General features: G+C 41.9%; 1 protein-coding gene and 1 long non-coding RNA gene across 2 annotated transcripts in view; one reads left to right on the top strand and one right to left on the bottom strand.

Annotated features, from left to right (window-relative positions):
• Positions 1-699: 699 nt before the first annotated feature.
• PRKCH (protein kinase C eta) overlaps positions 700-22,307 on the bottom strand; it is a 233,676-nt gene continuing 212,068 nt past the window's right edge. Inside the window, exons 13-14 of the mRNA XM_025442644.3 lie at positions 3,288-3,431; positions 700-1,962 (exon numbers count right to left, since the gene is read on the bottom strand). Of these exons, the coding sequence (XP_025298429.1) occupies positions 1,816-1,962; positions 3,288-3,431 (291 nt within the window). The 3' untranslated portion in view covers positions 700-1,815. The remainder of the gene's footprint in view (positions 1,963-3,287; positions 3,432-22,307) is intronic.
• On the top strand, positions 2,146-5,014 carry LOC112656985 (uncharacterized). Its single transcript, XR_007412366.1, has 4 exons — positions 2,146-2,319; positions 2,699-2,903; positions 3,213-3,492; positions 3,766-5,014. It is a non-coding gene; the product is annotated as an uncharacterized LOC112656985 (long non-coding RNA).

Here is a 22,307-nt window from a genome sequence, read left to right as displayed (position 1 = left end):
CTCCTTATCAAGTCTGAAACCTTTGGGCAACCAACTAAACTTCTCTGAGCCTTTCTCTTCTCATTTGTCAAATAGGCCCTGGTGTTTTTACCCTGGAAAGAGTGGTAGAGTGACCTGAAGATGTAGTGAAATTATGTTGAGTCTGCCTAGGAACTGCTAGGTGCTGAACACAAGTAAAGGGAGGCTCCTAGCGATTGTTAATTCAAAAGTCATTTTTTCAGCTGGTAATACAAAACCCAGGACAGAGATTTTCAATATTGGCTAGATACCCTTTGACTGCTCTGTACTTCTAGAAGTACCCTGTTTGCAGATGGAGGCCGCGTTCTGGCCAATTTGATGTGCACAGAAGTGATGTGTGTCCCTCTTTGGAGATGTAGTTAAGTACCTCCATCTCTTTCTCCCTTGCTATAGCAACCTTGGAAACGATGTTTTCCAGAAGGCATAAGATAGAGGAGGGCCGTTGAACTTGCACTATATTTTATGCTAATAAGGAATAAATATCGCGCCAAGGCACTGAGATTTTTGAGGATTACCGATTCAGAATAGAAATTCTGGTAAGAAGCCAGTCTACTTAGGGACACACAGGTTATACCAACTTTTTAGGAAGTTCCTTTTGGAATTCTAGTCATTCTGCTCCAAACCTTCAATTGGATATCTCGTCGCCTAGTGGGGATAGGACAAATCCTTCTAGACAAAAAGTTTCCTTTTGCTACAAAATGCATTTATTTCCAGACAGACAAAATTCTCCAACTGCATATATGAGTACATATTACATGGTCCTTCTTCGGTAAATGTCCTGTTTATAAGAGCCATTTCTAATTATGAAAATGCATACCAAACATTTTTGTCTCTTAAAATATAACTTAAATAACTTGCTAATGTATAAGCCATAAGTCTGGTCACTGACATGAGTGGCGTGCGATTCTTCACTGAGTTCAGCGCGGTATCAACACATCATCCCACAATGAGACTTAACAAGTCATTAGGCAGCGAGCACCTAGCTCACCTGCTGTCGGTGTGGATAGTTGCTGTTGTGGCAGTGAGCCCTCTTCTGTGGGAAAAGTTATGTGCAGACAACAAAGCATGATATATGCAATGTGGAGAGGCATTTCACAGAATGCAAACACCATTCAGGTAAATAAGTGGACTGGAGCATGGAAGTTCAGTGAACGCGAGTCTGTTTACACTAGTAGGTAGCGTGGCACCGTCTCACTGGACACTCAATAAATATCCATTAAAGTGAGAATAAGAGAATAAGCTGGAATAGTTGTCTTGGTGCCCAACATCTGTTTTCAAGATTGGGCTTTAAGTTGTGAGTTTTGTTTCTTCAATCATTCTATTTGGAAAGCCGTTCATTTCCTTACCTTCAAATTCTTCATTAGGACTGACAGACTTTTCGTAGATCGCTATATTTGGGGCTCACCAGCTTACGAAGAACACAAAGTGGCCCACACAAAGTCTTGATTTGTCTTTTGAAGTCAAAAGCCAGTGTGGCTCAGAAGTTCTAGTTGATTCTTCACGCCTTCTCTTCTGTTGGTTCCTTTTAATATCCCAAGCCCAAAAGAGCCCTGGAAACTCCTAGATTGAGCAGTATATTTCGTCATGAAATCTCATTCCGGTAGCAACTCTTTTCAGTACCATGGCTTCCTTAGGACTAGAAAGAGTTGACCTCCTGAAGTTCTTTCCTTCAGAGTTTTCCACCTGCACTCTGAAGGTAATGTTCTTGTTCTAAGGCTGGTACTAGGGAATGCCAAAGGAAACTCCTGGATAATCTGGATCTGCTTGTGATTCTCATGTCTTTCATTCTCCATAAGGCTAAGGTTGCAATTCTGGAGACACAAAGGAAAAGTTTCTAAATTCATCCTGGTTAATCATAGGAAGATGTCCTTCATCAATTGGGGTTAAAACTGGCTCTTCCTTAATGAAGTCAGGGTCAAAATTACTGACATCTTCTCGAGATTTCTGTCAAAAGGAAACAAGGGTCAGATTTTTAGGCACATGAAACATCCTCATCTTCCCTGGGCTGGAGCCTGCTCCCGTGAGGGCAGAGAATAGTGGTGCAGCCCTGGGAGCAGCAGCATTTACAGTTATGACCATTATGACTAAACAGCACGTTATCATAATTCTGCTGCGCTGTGTATCATTTCAGCATTCGGGAACCCCCAGCTCACTAACCCCATGGAAATCTTGCTGAGCAGGCCCGCCTTAGGCTGAGAGGCAAAGCAGGTCATTTGGTCACCTGATCAGCCCTCTCCCTCCAAAGTGCCACTTCTCGACAGGCTTTACAGAAGGACACACATGGTCGGCTGTCAACAGAGTGTAAGCTCACACTTCCTCATCTATTGTTTATACACAGGATTCTGTGTGAAGAGATTTTCTTGAAAGATGTGGAAGTGCTGAGTTTTAGGAAACACTGCTTCTTGCTTTACTCACTAGTTGGCTTCATGTTGCCCCACTGGCAAAGCCTTCCCTCCTCCTCGAGGGGTTGGCAGGGGGAGACCTGGTAAAGGAAGCGGCTTTCCAGCTGGGTGCCTGGTGCCCAACCTTAGGGGCTATTACATTAAGCTAGCTGTGTGTCTGGAAATGTTGATATTTTCCATCTTTGTAAACTAATGCCAGAAAGCTATTTTCTGCCATTGTTAGACATCTCATTTCTCTTACCTAAATTGAAGATGCTTTTCTGCTTTCCCCACCACAGATCTCTTAACCCACAGATGAAAAAGAACTTAGCTCTCAAATCAAGAGTTAGATCACCCTCAGGAATGCTGTCTCAGCTGCCTTGCTTGGGAAGGTACCCCTGGGGCTCCCAGTATTTCTCTGGTCAAAGGGATTTGGCCTAAGCTCTGGGCTGCAGTCGCTGGTACAGACCCAGGCTCTCCAAGCCAAGGAGCAGCTTCAGTGAGGTGGGTAGCATTTCATGTTCTTTCTACTTCTTTGGGGGCTTGGGAAATGCACCCTGGGAGCTATGAGGGAAGTATAGGAGTGATGAATTTCTCAGCTCAGCTCTTTTGGGGAAACCTAGGAAGTTTCCGGTCTCTTAGGTTCCAGAAAGTTTAGATTAAGGGAGGGTGGATTCCAGAGTAAGCGGGAGGTGAAAGATTTGAAAGAAATAACCTGGAAAGGGAGAGATGCTGTCTCAAGGGCCCACCTCCTCCCAGGTGAGGCCACCCTGCAAAATGTAAGGCTGAACTTCTGGTTCGGTTATTCCACAGGGGACAAAAGATTCTGGTGGAACACTGAGGCACTTCAAGAGAGGAAAGTCTACTCTAATGGTCTTGAACACTTACGATTCTGGGTCTGAAAGGTGGTTCTACTTGGCGATGGTTCAGCTGGGCCCAGTCGATTTCCTTAAAGAAAGGATGTCTCAAGATGGCATGCTCACCACCCTGAGTCAGGCTGCCCAGGCGCATGGTGGGGTTCTTGGTCATGAACTGAGAGGGGAACAAAGGGAGTCAATCATTCAATAATATACAACAAGAATGTCACAAGATGGTAGGCATCAGCCCTGGCAGAGGAGGCTGTGCGCGGCTTTCTGGCTGATCTTAACTAGCTGAATTTTCCATTAGGGGCAGCACAGCCAACATGAATCATCCCTTAAAGGCGCAAATGCTTGTGTGTATTTATGGCCCTCGCCACTTCATTTCAGACGTGGCCACTAAAATAAAGTGAAGGGTCCAGTTTTCTTCACTGTAAATACCATGTATTTTTCTTTCCCTTTTAAAGAAAAACTCTTTATAAAATAGTGTGCCTTTCTCAACACTGCAGTTGTCAACAGTCCACAGCTTATGAATAGGGCTACTTTTAAGAACAGCTGTGCCATTTTCTGAGGACCTGACCAGCCGGCCAGGATTCCCGCTCTCTGACAAGACCACAGAGAAGAGGGAGAGTCATTATTTTGAAGATCTGTGGGAAGAAGCTGCAAGAGTAAAAACCCTAAAGTTGGCCATTTTTCTTTATGTAGCAAAGATGCGCCTTTTCTCCTACCCTTTCATTTTGAAATGTTTAACGATTGAGAATCTTGCTACACATAGATCATTTAAGCAATGTGTGTGTATGTGTGTGTGTATATCTATCTATCTATCTATCTATCTATCTATCTATCTATCTATCTATCTATCTATATCTGTATTAATACCAATTGGGAAACTTCCCTGGGGCTGAGCTCCTATCAAGATATTTGAAACTAAATCTACTTTGACAAAAAGGCCTATAAGGTGTTCTGATCACATCCAAACCAAGGAGTTGTACAGGATAATTTACTTTTCAGGGCCAGAATGTGATTTTCAATTTTAAAGACACTTAAGCTAATTCAATTTCCTATTTTCAAAGTAAAAATTGCCTTGGATTAAAAAGGTTTGTTGGAAAGTTTAAATCTTTAAGGGGGCTATCTTTATGACTGCCCCCAAACATCCCTTTCTAAGTTTGATTTGGGCACAAAAGTCATGCTGTGTTCATAGAACTTGCTTTGCAGTGGAATTTCCAGACTAAATAAAAAGCCACTCTTATGGAAGGGGTACAGACATGAAAGGGTAGTGTTTGGAGGTGGCCATCCCTGCCAGGCCAGGTGTCCAAAGCTGCAAAGCCTCTGGTGTTGCTTCAAATGAAAATGACCCTGTGGAGGGATGAGGCTGCAGAAATCCCTAACCAAATCTGACAGGAAAGACCTCTGATGCTAAAAAGCCCTCCAAGAGAGGTAATAAAAAATGCAGACACCAATGGGGTTTAATAGCTTTTCCTCCCTCCTAAGGACAAGGAACGCAAGGCCAAAGGTAGGGCTGCATTGGAGGTGGAACCAGAAAGTATAAGGAGCTTTCAGAACTACACAAGTCCAATCGTTAGCACTCCAGCATGTATAGTGATCTATGTGGATTTTCGAAGTATATATCTCACAAATAGCTCAGCTCTGTGAGAGCTAGGTGTTCATGCTGCTTGAATTCTTCTGGATCAACCTGTGTACTAAGAAAGGAAAGGGAAAATATATATACAAGAAAAACGAGTAGGTTCGCTCCTTAGGAACATCAATAGGATGTGATACCTAGTAGAACAGGCATCTATTCTAATTAACAAACAATGCTGCAAAAAATGCAGAATATGAGGATGGTAGAATGGACCCAGATGGCTTGTGGGAAATTCCCAGGTCTGCCAGTGACAAGAGCAGAGGACATCTTGTGAGTGTCTGGGTACAACTTGTCCTTCTGGGCAAGAGGAACAGTGCATGGCTCTCAATGCCAGAGTGGCAGCAGCCCAGGGTCCAACAGACATTGTCCATTCTTCCTTGCTCCTGGCACTGAAGCCAAACTTCCAAGAGGCACTGCGGGAAGGAGTGAGGGAAACTAGACCAAATCACAGCTGTTCTTCCTCTAAACACAGCGTCCCTGGAAATGGAGACAGTCAGAATAACCCTTTCACTAGCTTGGATACCTTCTTTTAAATTCTGAGAAGTCCTTCTGAATAGCCAACCAGTTTTGTTTTGACTTTTAATATCTTGTTCTGAGCCCTTGAGATACAGCCATTCTCCACTTAAAAAGGGGATCAATTTACAAAGGTTACAGGGTGTCCGCTGTATGCAAGGCCATGTACTAGCCGTTGTGGGGATATAGATGACTGACACTGTCTCTCCATGAAGGAGCTGATCAAGTGAAGGGGAAATAGGCCAGCAAACTTTGTTGGGCAATCACAGCTGGGTGAAATGAAAAGAGCAGAATGGTAGGAACCCCTGTTGGGCAAGCAGCACATGCAGTTGGTCACAAGAAGGCAAGTAATGGCTCCATGGAAGAGGTGGCATTTGATGAGACAGGAGGTGGATGAATCGAATGAACACAGGCATGAAGGAAGAAAATAGTCATGCCCAAAAGCCAGCACAGGTGCATGCAAACACCCGGTACCCTGGCAGAGGAACAGTGTGATCGCATGTGGGGATGGTTGAGGAGCCAGAGGGCGGGGGGTGGGGAGGAAGGGGAGGAGGTACAGCCTGTAGGAGCCACCAAAGTCCTATAGAGAGGTCAGTGATGACAGCTGGCCTATGTGATAGGAGATGACTCTAGCCACAATGTACTGAATACATCTGAACGAAGAGGTAAGAGAATGGTAGTAGGGTGAATGGTTAAGAGATGGAGAAAACAGCTGAGAAGACCAGACAAGTTCAGAAACTAGAAGAGTTTCTTATTAGCGGGAAGGCAAGGTTAGGAGCAAGTCCTACAGGGCTTCTGGAAGACGAATGAACACAATCCACACTGGTTGGCCTTGCAGTGAAGGGGTAGGCAGGAGTGCAGGGTCTGCTCGGCTGCTTGATGGAAGGGTGGTATTGGATAACAGAGACAGGTAACAAAAGAAAGGCAACACTTGTTGGTAGTATTATTCACAGAAGCACTAACATTAGTAAGAGCAGTTTTGGGGAATGAAACAAAAACACCCAGCATTTCTTAAGGCTTGACACTGTGTGGATCTGAGAGGGAAGCTGAGTCAGCTTTGCATTTGAAGTGTGCAGACATCCCCATGGAGATGACTAATCATGTAAATCCATGGTGCAGGCCGGGCTTAGAGATCGGACGCTCTGCAACCTCAACATGTGGTGAGAGAACAAGAGATGAAGCTGGTAGGGCAGGCAAAACTACGGAAAAGGAGAGAAAGTATAGAAGTAAAACTGGCCCAGGCATCTTATTTGGCTCACACAGCATGTTTTAATATAATTTTAATTACTTGTCAGACATTTAAAAACTAAGGGGGGGGGGCAAGATGGCGGGAGAGTAGGGTCCCCAAATCACCTGTCTCCACCAAACTACCTAGAAAACCTTCAAATCATCCTGAAAATCTATGAATTCGGCCTGAGAATTAAAGAGAGAACACCTGGAATGCTACAGTGAGAAGAGTTCGCGCTACTATCAAGGTAGGAAGACGGGGAAAAAGAAGTAAAGAAACAAAGGCCTCGAGGGGGAGGGGCCCCGCGAGGAGCCGGGCTGAGGCCGGGGCGAGTGTCCCCAGGACAGGAGAGCCCCGTCCCGGAGGAGCAGGAGCTGCACCGACCTTCCCGGGCGGAAAGGGGCTCGCAGGGAGGTGGAGCAGGACCCAGGAGGGCGGGGATGCCCTCGGGCTCCCGGGGACACTAACAGACACCTGCGCCCCAGGAGAGTGCGCCGAGCTCCCTAAGGGCTGCAGCGCGCACGGCGGGACCCGGAGCAGCTCGGGGGGCTCGGGCGGCGGCTCCGCGGAGGGGGCTGCGGGGGGGGGGGCAGCTCGGGGGGCTCGGGGGCGGCTCCGCGGAGGGGGCTGCGGGGCGGGAGCAGCTCGGGGGGGGCTCGGGCAGAGGAAGAGGCTCCGTGCGGAGGGGGCTGCGCGGTTCCAGGAGCAGCTCGGGGGGGGGGGCGGGGGGGGGGGGCTCGGGCGGCGGCTCCGCGGAGGGGGCTGCGGGGCGGGAGCAGCTCGGGGGCGGCTCCAAGGAGGGGGCTGTGGGCCGGGAGCGCGAATCCAACAGCGCAGGCTCCGGAGCACAGGGCGCCGGGACACAGCCCAGGATCCGGCCTCCCCCGGGACAGGCAGAGGCCGGGAGGGCCCAGGACAGCAAGGACGCTCCTGCCCCAGCTGAGCAGATCAGCGGCCCCGCCCCGGAGCCTCCAGGCCCTGCAGACAGAGAGCTCCGGAGTTCCTGCGGGGGCTGAATCCAGGTTTCCAGAGCGGCCCCGCCACTGGGGTTGTTGCTCCTGGGTCCTCACGGGGTAAACAACCCCCACTGAGCCCTGCACCAGGCAGGGGCACAGCAGCTCCCCCAACTGCTAACACCTGAAAATCAGCACAACAGGCCCCTCCCCAAGAAGACCAGCTAGACCGACAAGTTCCAGGGGAAGTCAAGGGACTTAAAGTATAGAGTCAGAAGATACTCCCCGGTGGTTCTTTTTTTCTTTCTTTCTTTTTTTTGTTGTTGTTTTGTTTTGTTTTGCTTTGCTTTTTGATTTGTTTCCTTCCCCCACCCCTTTTTTTCTTTCTTTCTTTTTCTTTCTCCTTTTCTTCTTTTTTTTCTTTTTATTCTTCCTTTTTTTTTTTTCTTTCTCTTTTCTTTCCTTCTTTCTCTCCTCTTTTTCTCCTTTTCCCAATACAACTTGCTTTTGGCCACTCTGCACTGAGCAAAATGACTAGAAGGAAAACCTCACCTCAAAAGAAAGAATCAGAAACAGTCCTGTCTCCCACAGAGTTACAGAATCTGGATTACAATTCAATGTCAGAAAGCCAATTCAGAACCACTATTATACAGCTACTGGTGGCTCTAGAAAAAAGCATAAAGGACTCAAGAGACTTCATGACTGCAGAATTTAGAGCTAATCAGGCAGAAATTAAAAATCAATTGAATAAGATGCAATCCAAACTAGAAGTCCTAATGACGAGGGTTAACGAGGTGGAAGAACGACTGAGTGACATAGAAGACAAGTTGATGGCAAAGAGGGAAACTGAGGAAAAAAGAGACAAACAATTAAAAGACCATGAAGATAGATTAAGGGAAATAAACGACAGCCTGAGGAAGAAAAACCTATGTTTAATTGGTGTTCCTGAGGGCGCCGAAAGGGACAGAGGGCCAGAATATGGATTTGAACAAATTCTAGCTGAAAACTTTCCTAATCTGGGAAGGGAAACAGGCATTCAGATCCAGGAAATAGAGATTCCCCCCCTAAAAATCAATAAAAACCGTTCAACACCTCGACATTTAATAGTGAAGCTTGCAAATTCCAAAGATAAAGAGAAGATCCTTAAAGTAGCAAGAGACAAGAAATCCCTGACTATTATGAGGAGGAGTATTAGGGTAACAGCAGACCTCTCCACAGAGACCTGGCAGGCCAGAAAGGGCTGGCAGGATATATTCAGGGTCCTAAATGAGAAGAACATGCAACCAAGAATACTTTATCCAGCAAGGCTCTCATTCTAAATGGAAGGAGAGATAAAGAGCTTCCAAGACAGGCAGCAACTGAAAGAATATGTGACCTCCAAACCAGCTCTGCAAGAAATTTTAAGGGGGACTCTTAAAATTCCCCTTTAAGAAGAAGTTCAGTGGAACAATCCACAAAAACAAGGACTGAATAGATATCATGATGACACTAAACTCATATCTCTCAATAGTAACTCTGAACGTGAACGGGCTTAATGACCCCATCAAAAGGCACAGGGTTTCAGACTGGATAAAAAAGCAGGACCCATCTATTTGCTGTCTACAAGAGACTCATTTTAGACAGAAGGACACCTACAGCCTGAAAATAAAAGGTTGGAGAACCATTTACCATTCAAATGGTCCTCAAAAGAAAGCAGGGGTAGCTATCCTTATATCAGATAAACTAAAATTTACCCCGAAGACTGTAGTGAGAGATGAAGAGGGACACTATATCATATTTAAAGGATCTATCCAACAAGAGGACTTAACAATCCTCAATATATATGCCCCGAATGTGGGAGCTGCCAAATATATCAATCAATTATTAACCAAAGTGAAGAAATACTTAGATAATAATACACTTATACTTGGTGACTTCAATCTAACTCTTTCTATACTCGATAGGTCTTCTAAGCACAACATCTCCAAAGAAACGAGAGCTTTAAATGATACACTGGACCAGATGGATTTCACAGATATCTACAGAACTTTACATCCAAACTCAACTGAATACACATTCTTCTCAAGTGCACATGGAACTTTCTCCAGAATAGACCACATACTGGGTCACAAATCGGGTCTGAACCGATACCAAAAGATTGGGATCGTCCCCTGCATATTTTCAGACCATAATGCCTTGAAATTAGAACTAAATCACAACAAGAAGTTTGGAAGGACCTCAAACACGTGGAGGTTAAGGACCATCCTGCTAAAAGATGAAAGGGTCAACCAGGAAATTAAGGAAGAATTAAAAAGATTCATGGAAACTAATGAGAATGAAGATACAACCGTTCAAAATCTTTGGGATGCAGCAAAAGCAGTCCTAAGGGGGAAATACATCACAATACAAGCATCCATTCAAAAACTGGAAAGAACTCAAATACAAAAGCTAACCTTACACCTAAAGCTAGAGAAAAAACAGCAAATAGATCCTACACCCAGGAGAAGAAGAGAGTTAATAAAGATTCGAGCAGAACTCCACGAAATCGAGACCAGAAGAACTGTGGAACAGATCAACAGAACCAGGAGTTGTTTCTTTGAAAGAATTAATAAGATAGATAAACCATTAGCCAGCCTTATTAAAAAGAAGAGAGAGAAGACTCAAATTAATAAAATCATGAATGAGAAAGGAGAGATCACTACCAACACCAAGGAAATACAAGCGATTTTAAAAACATATTATGAACAGCTATACGCCAATAAATTAGGCAATCTAGAAGAAATGGACGCATTCCTGGAAAGCCACAAACTACCAAAACTGGAACAGGAAGAAATAGAAAACCTGAACAGGCCAATAACCAGGGAGGAAATTGAAGCAGTCATCAAAAACCTCCCAAGACACAAGAGTCCAGGGCCAGATGGCTTCCCAGGGGAATTCTATCAAACGTTTAAAGAAGAAACCATACCTATTCTCCTAAAGCTGTTTGGAAAGATAGAAAGAGATGGAGTACTTCCAAATTCGTTCTATGAGGCCAGCATCACCTTAATTCCAAAACCAGACAAAGACCCCACCAAAAAGGAGAATTACAGACCAATATCCCCGATGAACATGGATGCAAAAATTCTCAACAAGATACTGGCCAATAGGATCCAACAGTACATTAAGAAAATTATTCACCATGACCAAGTAGGATTTATCCCGGGACACAAGGCTGGTTCACCACCCGTAAAACAATCAATGTGATTCATCATATCAGCAAGAGAAAAACCAAGAACCATATGATCCTCTCATTAGATGCAGAGAAAGCATTTGACAAAATACAGCATCCATTCCTGATCAAAACTCTTCAGAGTGTAGGGATAGAGGGAACATTCCTCAACATCTTAAAAGCCATCTACGAAAAGCCCACAGCAAATATCATTCTCAATGGGGAAGCACTGGGAGCCTTTCCCCTAAGATCAGGAACAAGACAGGGTTGTCCACTCTCACCACTGCTATTCAACATAGTACTGGAAGTCCTAGCCTCAGCAATCAGACAACAAAAAGACATTAAAGGCATTCAAATTGGCAAAGAAGAAGTCAAACTCTCCCTCTTCGCCGATGACATGATACTCTACATAGAAAACCCAAAAGCCTCCACCCCAAGATTGCTAGAACTCATACAGCAATTCGGTAGCGTGGCAGGATACAAAATCAATGCCCAGAAATCAGTGGCATTTCTATACACTAACAATGAGACTGAAGAAAGAGAAATTAAGGAGTCAATCCCATTTACAATTGCACCCAAAAGCATAAGATACCTAGGAATAAACCTAACCAAAGAGGTAAAGGATCTATACCCTCAAAACTATAGAACACTTCTGAAAGAAATTGAGGAAGACACAAAGAGATGGAAAAATATTCCATGCTCATGGATTGGCAGAATTAATATTGTGAAAATGTCAATGTTACCCAGGGCAATATACACGTTTAATGCAATCCCTATCAAAATACCATGGACTTTCTTCAGAGAGTTAGAACAAATTATTTTAAGATTTGTGTGGAATCAGAAAACACCCCGAATAGCCAGGGGAATTTTAAAAAAGAAAACCATATCTGGGGGCATCACAATGCCAGATTTCAGGTTGTACTACAAAGCTGTGGTCATCAAGACAGTGTGGTACTGGCACAAAAACAGACACATAGATCAGTGGAACAGAATAGAGAATCCAGAAGTGGACCCTGAACTTTATGGTCAACTAATATTCGATAAAGGAGGAAAGACTATCCATTGGAAGAAAGACAGTCTCTTCAATAAATGGTGCTGGGAAAATTGGACATCCACATGCAGAAGAATGAAACTAGACCACTCTCTTGCACCATACACAAAGATAAACTCAAAATGGATGAAAGATCTAAATGTGAGACAAGATTCCATCAAAATCCTAGAGGAGAACACAGGCAACACCCTTTTTGAACTCGGCCACAGTAACTTCTTGCAAGATACATCCACGAAGGCAAAAGAAACAAAAGCAAAAATGAACTATTGGGACTTCATCAAGATAAGAAGCTTTTGCACAGCAAAGGATACAGTCAACAAAACTCAAAGACAACCTACAGAATGGGAGAAGATATTTGCAAATGACATATCAGATAAAGGGCTAGTTTCCAAGATCTATAAAGAACTTCTTAAACTCAACACCAAAGAAACAAACAATCCAATCATGAAATGGGCAAAAGACATGAGCAGAAATCTCACAGAGGAAGACATAGACATGGCCAACATGCACATGAGAAAATGCTCTGCATCACTTGCCATCAGGGAAATACAAATCAAAACCACAATGAGATACCACCTCACACCAATGAGAATGGGGCAAATTAACAAGGCAGGAAACAACAAATGTTGGAGAGGATGCGGAGAAAAGTGAACCCTCTTACACTGTTGGTGGGAATGTGAACTGGTGCAGCCACTCTGGAAAACTGTGTGGAGGTTCCTCAAAGAGTTAAAAATAGACCTGCCCTACGACCCAGCAATTGCACTGTTGGGGATTTACCCCAAAGATACAGATGCAATGAAACGCCGGGACACCTGCACCCCGATGTTTATAGCAGCAATGGCCACAATAGCCAAGCTATGGAAGGAGCCTCGGTGTCCATCGAAAGATGAATGGATAAAGAAGCTGTGGTTTATGTATACAATGGAATATTACTCAGCTATTAGAAATGACAAATACCCACCATTTGCTTCAACGTGGATGGAACTGGAGGGTATTATGCTGAGTGAAGTAAGTCAATCGGAAAAGGACAAACATTATATGTTCTCATTCATGTGGGGAATATAAATAATAGTGAAAGGGAATATAAGGGAAGGGAGAAGAAATGTGTGGGAAATATCAGAAAGGGAGACAGAACGTAAAGACTGCTAACTCTGGGAAACGAACTAGGGGTGGTAGAAGGGGAGGAGGGCGGGGGGTGGGTGTGAATGGGTGACGGGCACTGGGGGTTATTCTGTATGTTGGTAAATTGAACACCAATAAAAAATAAATTAAAAAAAATAAAAAAAATAAAAAAATAAAATAAAAACTAGGAAATTTTATTTAAAAGTCAGGCTTTCCAATTTCTCTTGGAAAATAGGATATTCTGGAAAATAAGATAAACCTGCACTTCTTTTTTTTTAAGATTTTATTTATTTATTCATGAGAAACACACACACACAGAGATAGAGATAGAGACAGATAGAGATAGAGAGAGAGAAAGAGGCAGAGACACAGGCAGAGGGAGAAGCAGGCTCCATGCAGGGAGCCTGATGTGGGACTTGATCCTGGGACTCCAGGATCACGCCCCGGGCTGAAGGCAGGTACTCAACCACTGAGCCACCCAGGGATCCCCAAACCTGCACTTCTTGATATAAATTGTCTACAGTCAAGCAGGAGCTGCCTTTTTAGATGGAGCATCTGATCCCTGGTCAGCCTCATGCCCCATAATGCCATATTGCTTCACACCTACCTGGCCTCACTCATTGACTTTGTGTGGCTCTTACCCCTGGAAGAGGGACAGAAAAAAGCCAGGGTGGGGCTTCTGGTCCAAGATGGAACACAGGAAGATCCCAAACTCACCCCATCCATGGACATATTAAATCTACACTTATTTATAAAGTAATTCCTCCTGAAGAGGAACTGAGGTCTGACTGAACAGCTGCTGCACAACAAAAGCTAGATGGAGACATGATAACAAAGGGAACACCCAATGCTGCAAACTGCAGTGGGGAGGAATAGTGTGGAGGGACTTTGAGTAGATTCAATTGCTCTGGAGCACAGGGAAAAAAAAAATTAGAAGTGCTACACTAGAATATAAAGCATATAATACTAGAACTTTGACAAATGGCAGGAGACATGCTGGACATCTCTCCAGGTTGGACAGGCTGGCAAGTATTAGGATTTTTAATCCCCCTCTATCTTGGTAGCATGGAAAGGAGCAAGGCCCAGTGCCCTAGTGAGCCTGACACCTCAGTGAACCCCAGGTTCCTTGTCCACAATGGACCCAGCAGTCACAACAAAGTGGTCTCAGCACAGTGTCTACCAGGACACTTGTAATCAGCACTCACGACAGTTCCAGCCTTCCTGCCAAGATGACACAGACACACGAAATACTCCAGGCCACACTGCTTTGGCTCCAGATAATTTGCTAGGGCACCCCTGGTGCAGAGTGCTCAGGGACCTTCTGTCCCCTATCTAATTCAGCTCCAGCAGCCCAAATGGGGCCCCCCTGTGTAGAACACCATGGGCAGTAACAGCCTTGGCTACTGGTGCTCCTTGTGCTGAACTCTGGGACATCCTGCTTGCACCACCTTCAGCTTATCCTGCCTGAGTGCCCTCTACTTAAGGAGACCTGGGAGGGCCCCAGCCCATGCCGTGCATTAGCTTTGGCTGTCCTGCCAGGGCACCCTCTGCATAGAGAGCCGCAGGATGGTCCCAGCCTACACCCACTCAGCTCCTGCCATCCCATCAAGGGCAGCCACAACATGGAATGCCCCAGGACTTCAAGCCCACACTAGCCACAGCTCCAGCAAGCCAACCAAGGTCATCAGGCACACACAGCCTACACAGGGTACAATCATACACAAGACCGTTCCTTCAAGTTTAGGAGAAGTAGCTGTCCTGCCTAATTCATATAAATTAACACAAAATTAAGCAAAATGAAACAGAGGAATTTGTTCTAAATGAAAGAACAAGACAAAAACCTCAAAAAGAGAACTAAATGAAATGGAGAAGTGATATGCTGATAAAGCATTTAATATAAAGATTTTCACTGGACTGAAGAAAATAATGGATGAACTAAGTATTTCAACAAAGAAATAGAAAATATAAAAAAGAATCAGCTGAAAAATATAATAAGTGAAATGAAAAGTACACTAGAGGAAATCAATAGATGCAGATGCAGAGGAATGGATCAGTGATCTAAAACAGGATAAAGGAAAGCCCCCAAGATGAACAGCAAAAAGAAGAAAGAAGTTTTAAAAAAAATGACAAATTAAGGGATCTCTTGGACAGGATCAAGCAAACAAACATTCACATTAGAAAAGGGTCCCAGAAGAAAAGAAGAGAGAGAAAGGGGCAGAAGAAACTTATTTGAAGAAATAATAACTGAAAACTTCCTTAACTTGGGGAAAAACACAGACATTTGGGTTCAGGAAGCACAGAGGGTTGCAAACAAGGAGGTTCACATCATGACACATAATAATTAAAATGTCAAAGATTAAAGATAAAGAGAGAATTTTAAAAGCAGCAAGAGAGAAGCAACTAGTTACTGAAGCCTTGAGGCTCTCAGCTGTTTTTTTTTTTAGTAGAAACTTTGCATATATCATGCTATTCCCTTCTGACCTGCCAAGTGCTGAGGTAAAAACCTAAAGCCAAGAATACTCTAAACAGCAAAATCACTTACCATTCAGAATTGAAGGAGAGAGAAGGAACTTCCAAGACAAAAGTTAAAGGAGTTCAACATTAAACTGGCCTTATAAGAAATGTTAAAGGGACTTTTTAAAAAATTTTATTTATTTATTCATAGAGACGCAGAGAGAGAGAGAGAGAGAGAGAGGGGGGGCAGAGACACAGGCAGAGGGAGAAGCAGGCACCATGCAGAGAGCCCGAAGTCAGACTCGATCCAGGGTATCCAGGATCATGTCCTGGGCTGCAGGCGGCGCTAAACCACTGTGCTACTGGGGCTGCCCTAAAGGGACTTTTTTAAGTGCAAAAGAAAAAGCCACAATTAGAAGAAAATTATAAATAAAAAAATATATAAAACATGACAACATATACATGAAAAAGGTTATTTTTAGAATATTTTCAAACTTAAGTGACCATCAACTGAATATGGGCTACTACATATTTAGGATATTATAGGAGCCTCATGTTAACCACAAACCCAAAACCTACAATAGATATACAAAAAAAAACAAAAAGCCAAGCATAACACTGAAGAAATCCATCAATCACAGAGTAGAACAGAGTAGAATTATAGAATTACGAAGACATCCAGAAAATGATTTACAAAATGGCAAAACGTGCATCCTTATCAATAATCACTTTAAATATAAATGGCCTAAATGCTCTAATCAAAAGAAATGGGTCTTGTTTCCTTATGTATTCTGTCACCCTATCTATGTGCTACCTTCAAGAGGCTTACTCCAGAACTAAAGACACATATAGACTGAAAATGAAAGGATGTGAAAGAGTTCCATGTTAAAGTGAAAAACAAAGAGCAATATTTTTATCAGCCAAAGTGGACTTTAACACTGCAACACAAAACAAAGAAGGGCATTACATAATCATAGAGGGATCACTTCAAAAAAAGGATATAACAGTTGTAAATATCTATGCACCCAACACTGGAGCATAAATATTAACAAGCAAATATTAACAAATATAAAGGGATAAACTAACAATATTAACAAATATAAAGGGATAAACTAACAATAATACAATAATAGTAGGAGACTTTAATACCCCGCTTACATCAATGGACATATAATCCAGGCAGAAAATCAATAATAAAATAATGTCTTTGAATGATACATTAGAACAGATGGGCTTTATATATAAATATAAAACACCCCATCTCAAAACAACAGAATATCCTCTTTTCAGACAACAGAATATATTCTTTTCAAGTGAACACAGAACATTCTCTAAGATCACATTACGCCATAAAACAAGTCTCAATACATTTAAGAAGATTAAAATTAGAGGTGCCCGGGTGGCTCAGTGGTTAAGCATCTGCCTTAGGCTTAGGTCATGATCCTGTGGGTAGGAGGAGGGAGGGGTTCTCCCTCTGCCCTTCCCCCTGCTTGTGCTTGCTCTCTCTCTCATGTTCTCTGTCTCCCTCAAATAAATAAATAATAAAATATTCAAAAAATAAAATCGTATCATGCATCTTTTCTGGCCACAACAGTATGAAACTAGAAATCAATTATAAGAAAAAATAAAAAGGAAAAAACCACAAACATGTTAAACATGCTAACATGCTAAACAACATGCTACTAAGCAACCTATGGGTTAAAAAAGAAATAAAAAAAATACATGAAGACAAATAAAAACACAGTGGTCCAAAATCTTGGGGCCGCAGCAAAAGCAGTTCCAAGAGGAAAATTTATAGCAATATAGGCCTACTTTAAGAAACAAGAAAATCTCAAACTATCTAACCTTACACCTATGGGAACTAGAAAAAGAACAAAGGCCAAAGTTAGTAAGAAGGAAAGAAATAATAAGATCAGAGCAGAAATAAATAAAACATACTACAGACTACAAACATACAGACTACAAAACAATAGAAAAGATCAATGAAACGAAGAGCTAGCTCTTTGAAAAGGTAAAAAATCTGATCAACCTTTAGCTAGGTTTCTCAAGAAAAAGAGACTACAAAAAATTATATGCCAACAAATTGGATAACTCAGAAGAAATGCATAAATTCCTAGAAATATATATAATCTTCTGAAACTGAAACAGGAATAGAAAATCTAAACAGACCAATTACTAGTAATGAAATTGAATTAGTAATCAAAAACTCCCAACAAACAAAAGTTCAGAACCAGATGGCTTCACATATGAATTCTATCAAACAATTAAAGAAAATTTAATATCTATTTTTCTCAAATTATTCCATAAAATAGAAGAAGAAAAGCTTCCACATACATTCTATGAAGACAGCATTATTTAGATACCATAACCAGATAAGATACTACAGAAAAAAAGAACACAGACCAATATCCCTGATGAACATAGATGTAAAAAGTCCTCAACAAAATATTAGCAAACCACATTCAATAATCCATTAAAAAGATCATTCGCTATGACTGAGTGGAATATATTCTGGAGATGTATAGATGGGTCAAGATTTGCAAATAAATCAATGTGATACATCATGTTAACAAAATGAAAAATAATATCATCTCACTCAATAGATGCAGAAAAAGCATCTGACAAAATTCAACATCTGTTCATGATAAAAACTCTCATCAAAGTTGGGTTAGAGGAAACATATTTCAATAAAATAAAGGCCACATATGACAAACCCACAGATAACATCAAGTGAGTGGGGAAAACTGAGAGCTTTTCCTCTAAGATCAGGAACAAGACAAGGATGTCCACTGTCAGCACTTTCATTCAACATAGTACTGAAAATCCTAGCTGCAGCAATTGTCAAGAAAAAGAAATAAAAGGCAACCAAATTGGCAAGGATGAAGTTAAACGTCACTATTTTCAGATGACATGTTACTATACATAGAAAATCCCAAAGACTCCATTAAAAAAAACTATGAAAAATAATACACAAATTCAGTAAAGTCCTAAGATACAAAGTTAACACACAGAAATCTGTTCGCGTTTCTATATACCGATAACAAAGTAGCAGAAAGAAAAATTAAGAAAACAATCCCATTTACTATTGGATCAAGAAGAATAAAATCACTAGGAATAAACTTAACCAAGGAGGTTAAAGGCTTTTACTCTGAAAAATATTAAATACTGATGAATTGGGCAGCCCCAGTGGCTCAGCAGTTTAGTGCCACCTTCGGCTCAGGACGTGATCCTGGGGACCTGGGATCCAGTCCCATGTCAGGCTCCCTGCCTGGAGCCTGCTTCTCCCTCTGCCTGTGTCTCTGCCTCTTTCTCTCTCTCTCTCTGTCTCTCATAAATAAATAAATAAATAAATAAATAAATAAATAAATAAATAAAATCTTTAAAAAAATATATTGATGAATTATACTCTGAAAAGTATAAAAAACTGAAGACCTCATAAACGGAAAGATATTCCATGTTCCTGGACTGGAAGAACTAATATTGTTAAAATGTCCATACTACCTACCAAGGCAATCTACAGATTTAATGAATTCACTATCAAAATATTAACAGTTTTTTCACAGAACTAAAATAATGCTAAAATTTGTATGGAACCACAAAAGACCCTGGATAGCCAAAGTAATCTTGAGAAAGAAGAAGAACAACAAAAACAAACAAACAAACAAACAAAAAACAAAAAACAAAAAAAGAAAGAACAACAAAGCTGGAAATATCACAATCCCAAATTTCAAGATATACTGCAAAGCTGTAGTATAAGAAATAAACTCATGCCTATATGGTCAATTGATCTATGACAGAGGTGGTAGTACAATGGGGAAATGATAGTTTCTTTAATTATGCTGGAAATACTAAATAGCTACATCCAAACAAATGAAATTGGATCACTTTCTTATACCATACACAAAAATAAACTAAAAAATGGGTTAAAGACCTAAATATGAGGCCCAAAACCATAAAACTAGAAGAAACCATAGGCAGTAATCTCTTTGATACTGGCCCTAGCAACATTTCTCTAGGTATGTCTCCTCAGAGAAGGGAAACAAAAGCAAAAATAAATTATTAAGACTATATTAAAATAAAAAACTTTTGCACAATGAAGAAAACCACCAACAAAATGAAAAGGCAACCTACTGAATGGGAGAGGATATTTGCAAATGTTGTATCCAATAAGGGGTTAATATCTTAACTATAGAAAGAACTTACACAATCCAACACTAGACAAAACAAATAATCCGATTAAAAATAAGCTGAGAACCTGAATAGACATTTCTCCAAACACTTAAATATGGCCAACAGGGCAGCCCCGGTGATGGCTCAGCGGTTTAGCATGGCCTTCAGCCCAGGACATGATCCTGGAGACCTGGGATCGAGTCCCACGTCAGGCTTCCTGCTTCTCCCTCTGCCTGTGTCTCTGCCTCTCTCTCTCTCTCTCTCTCATGAATAAATAAATAAAATCTTTAAAAAATAATAAATAAACATGGCCAACAGAGACATGAAAAAATGCTCAACATAACTAATCATCAGGCAAATGCAAATCAAAACCACAATGAGATATTACCTTTCACCTAGTCAGAATGGCCAAAAAACACAAATAACAAGTGTTGCTGAGGATGTGGAGAAAAAGGAACCCTCATACACTATTGGTGGGAATGTAAATCAGTGTAGCCACTGTGGAAGACAGTGTGGAGTTTCCTTGAAATATTAAAAACAAACCATATGATCCAGTAATTCTGCTTCTGGGTATTTACCGAAAGAAAACAAAAAAACTCTAATTCATAAAGATACATATGACCTCTATGTTTATAGCAGCAATATTTACAATAGCAAAGATATGAAGCAACCAAGTGGCCACTGAGATGAACAGATAAGAAAGGAGTAGTATATATGTACAATGAAATATTACTCAGCCATAAAAAAGAATGAGACCTTGCCATTTGTGACAACATAGATGGACCTGGAAGGTACAATGCTAAGTGAAATAAGTTAGAGAAAGACAAACACCATATGATTTCAGGTATATGTGGGATCTAAAAATTAAAACAAAGAGAAGAAACAGACCCATAAATACACAGAACAAACTGATGATTACCAGAGGCTGGGGAGTGGGGTTCTGTTGGGGATAGGCAAAATGGGTGAAAAGTAGTGGCAAGTGTGGTATGAATAAGTCACATTGATAAAAGGTATAGCACAGGGACTCTAATTACAGCCCTACCCTGACTCCTCCAAAGATACAAAGAGGGGGAGTTAAGGCAAAATATATCATTAACCCAGGCCTGAAACTTTTAATGGTATGCATTGGTGGAGGTGTGCAGGGCTGAGGGGAGAAGGGACTTGCTGTCCTAGGCCAGGCCCAAGACTCTCCCTAAACCCCATATTCCTGCTGCTGTGAACGATGATGGGATGATCCTTTTGCAGAAAAATTCCTCTGTTTGCTTATGTCCCTAAGGGGACCCCAATGCCAAACGAGTTACCATCAATGTTATTTGGAGCATCATCTGTCCACGTCTAAGGTCATACTTAAACTTGCCTCACCTCAACTGACCTCTTTCCCGACTGTGCTCCAAATGAGAGAGTCAGCCAGGAAGGAAAATAAAGTGACTTCATGAAAGATTCTGGACACATTTACTAAAGGAAGCAGAATGTTTTCTAGGGTAAATAAAAGCACTTTATAAGCTGCAAAGAGTAAGTGAAGAGGCCAGGGTGAAAAATCTGCTTCTATCCCAAATGTAAGTGTCCAGGGAACCGAAGAACCAGTATAGGAGAGGGGTCAATTTGTAGTCCTCTTCCTTTCAGGGTCCCCATTTAAGTGGAATGGAACTAGATGATACTGAAGCACTCAGATACATCTGCCTTGAGAATGAGAAACTTAACAGTTCTATCAAGGCTGCAGAGAAGATATGGCTACAGAGGAAAACAGATATGTACTCTCCTGAGGATGGCTCTACAGTGAGATGTAGGCCAGGTGTGTGCAAGAATGTCCTGGGAAGCCTCTTGCACACCAGGGAAGGACCAAAAAAGGACAAGTAAACTCCTCTGATAGGGAGGGCACAAAGGTTAACTGGTTAGGCTCTGCAGTCTGACTCTGTGTATTTGTACACCAATGAGCTGTGTAACCTTGCACACATTTCTTAGCTTCTCTGGGCCTCAGATTCCTCAACTAGAAAATGGAGATTTTCCTGTACTTCATAAGGTTGTTATGGCAAGTAAATGCCTGGCACAAAACAAGCCTTCAATAAATGTATTAGTAAGCATCTTGTTAAACCACTTCTAGGTCCATTCTGTTCTAACTAAAGCCAGGGGCATGGACTGAACACCTCCAAGAATAAAGTCTGAAGTCAGCCTTGACCCTCAGGCTCATCTGGCTCTCCCTGCTACTCAACTTTGTGACCAAGAGAGATAAAACAAGGTCTGTTTCTGCTTTCACAGTTTCCATCTGTGGGGCTGTTGTGATGGTCTCTGGAAAAAAGCTTTTCTGGCAGTAAAGATTTCTAGAGATGACCTTAAAACAAGAAATACAAATAACACTCAGGTTTTACTCTGCAGTTGTATCTGCTTGAACAACAGAAGGGAGATACTGAATGCAGGATGAAGGATTCAATGGGGCAACTTCTTTATGAACCTAGTGCCAGGGGCAGCACTCTCATGTCTGGTAGGCTCTGCTACACTCGAGGCAGCTTTGGTTTTGAGTGTGAATGTCCCAGAGGATCGAGTTTAAACTAACCCTGTATAATAATGTGTTTTGAGAGAACAGGATCCAAATGTACTTTGAAACTCATTAAAATGTACACCATGGCTATTTTTTTCCTCTTTCAAAATCTGTCTGATTTCAGAGGAAGACGACTAGTTATATAAATAGACCAATTGGTCTAATAAGATTTTCTTCTACAAGGTTTTCGGAAAA

This window comes from Canis lupus, chromosome 8 (assembly GCF_003254725.2).
Source record: "Canis lupus dingo isolate Sandy chromosome 8, ASM325472v2, whole genome shotgun sequence".
Taxonomy (NCBI): Eukaryota; Metazoa; Chordata; class Mammalia; order Carnivora; family Canidae; genus Canis; species Canis lupus.
Note: the sequence above shows the minus strand (reverse complement) of the source record. Positions and strands in the feature narration are given on the sequence as shown.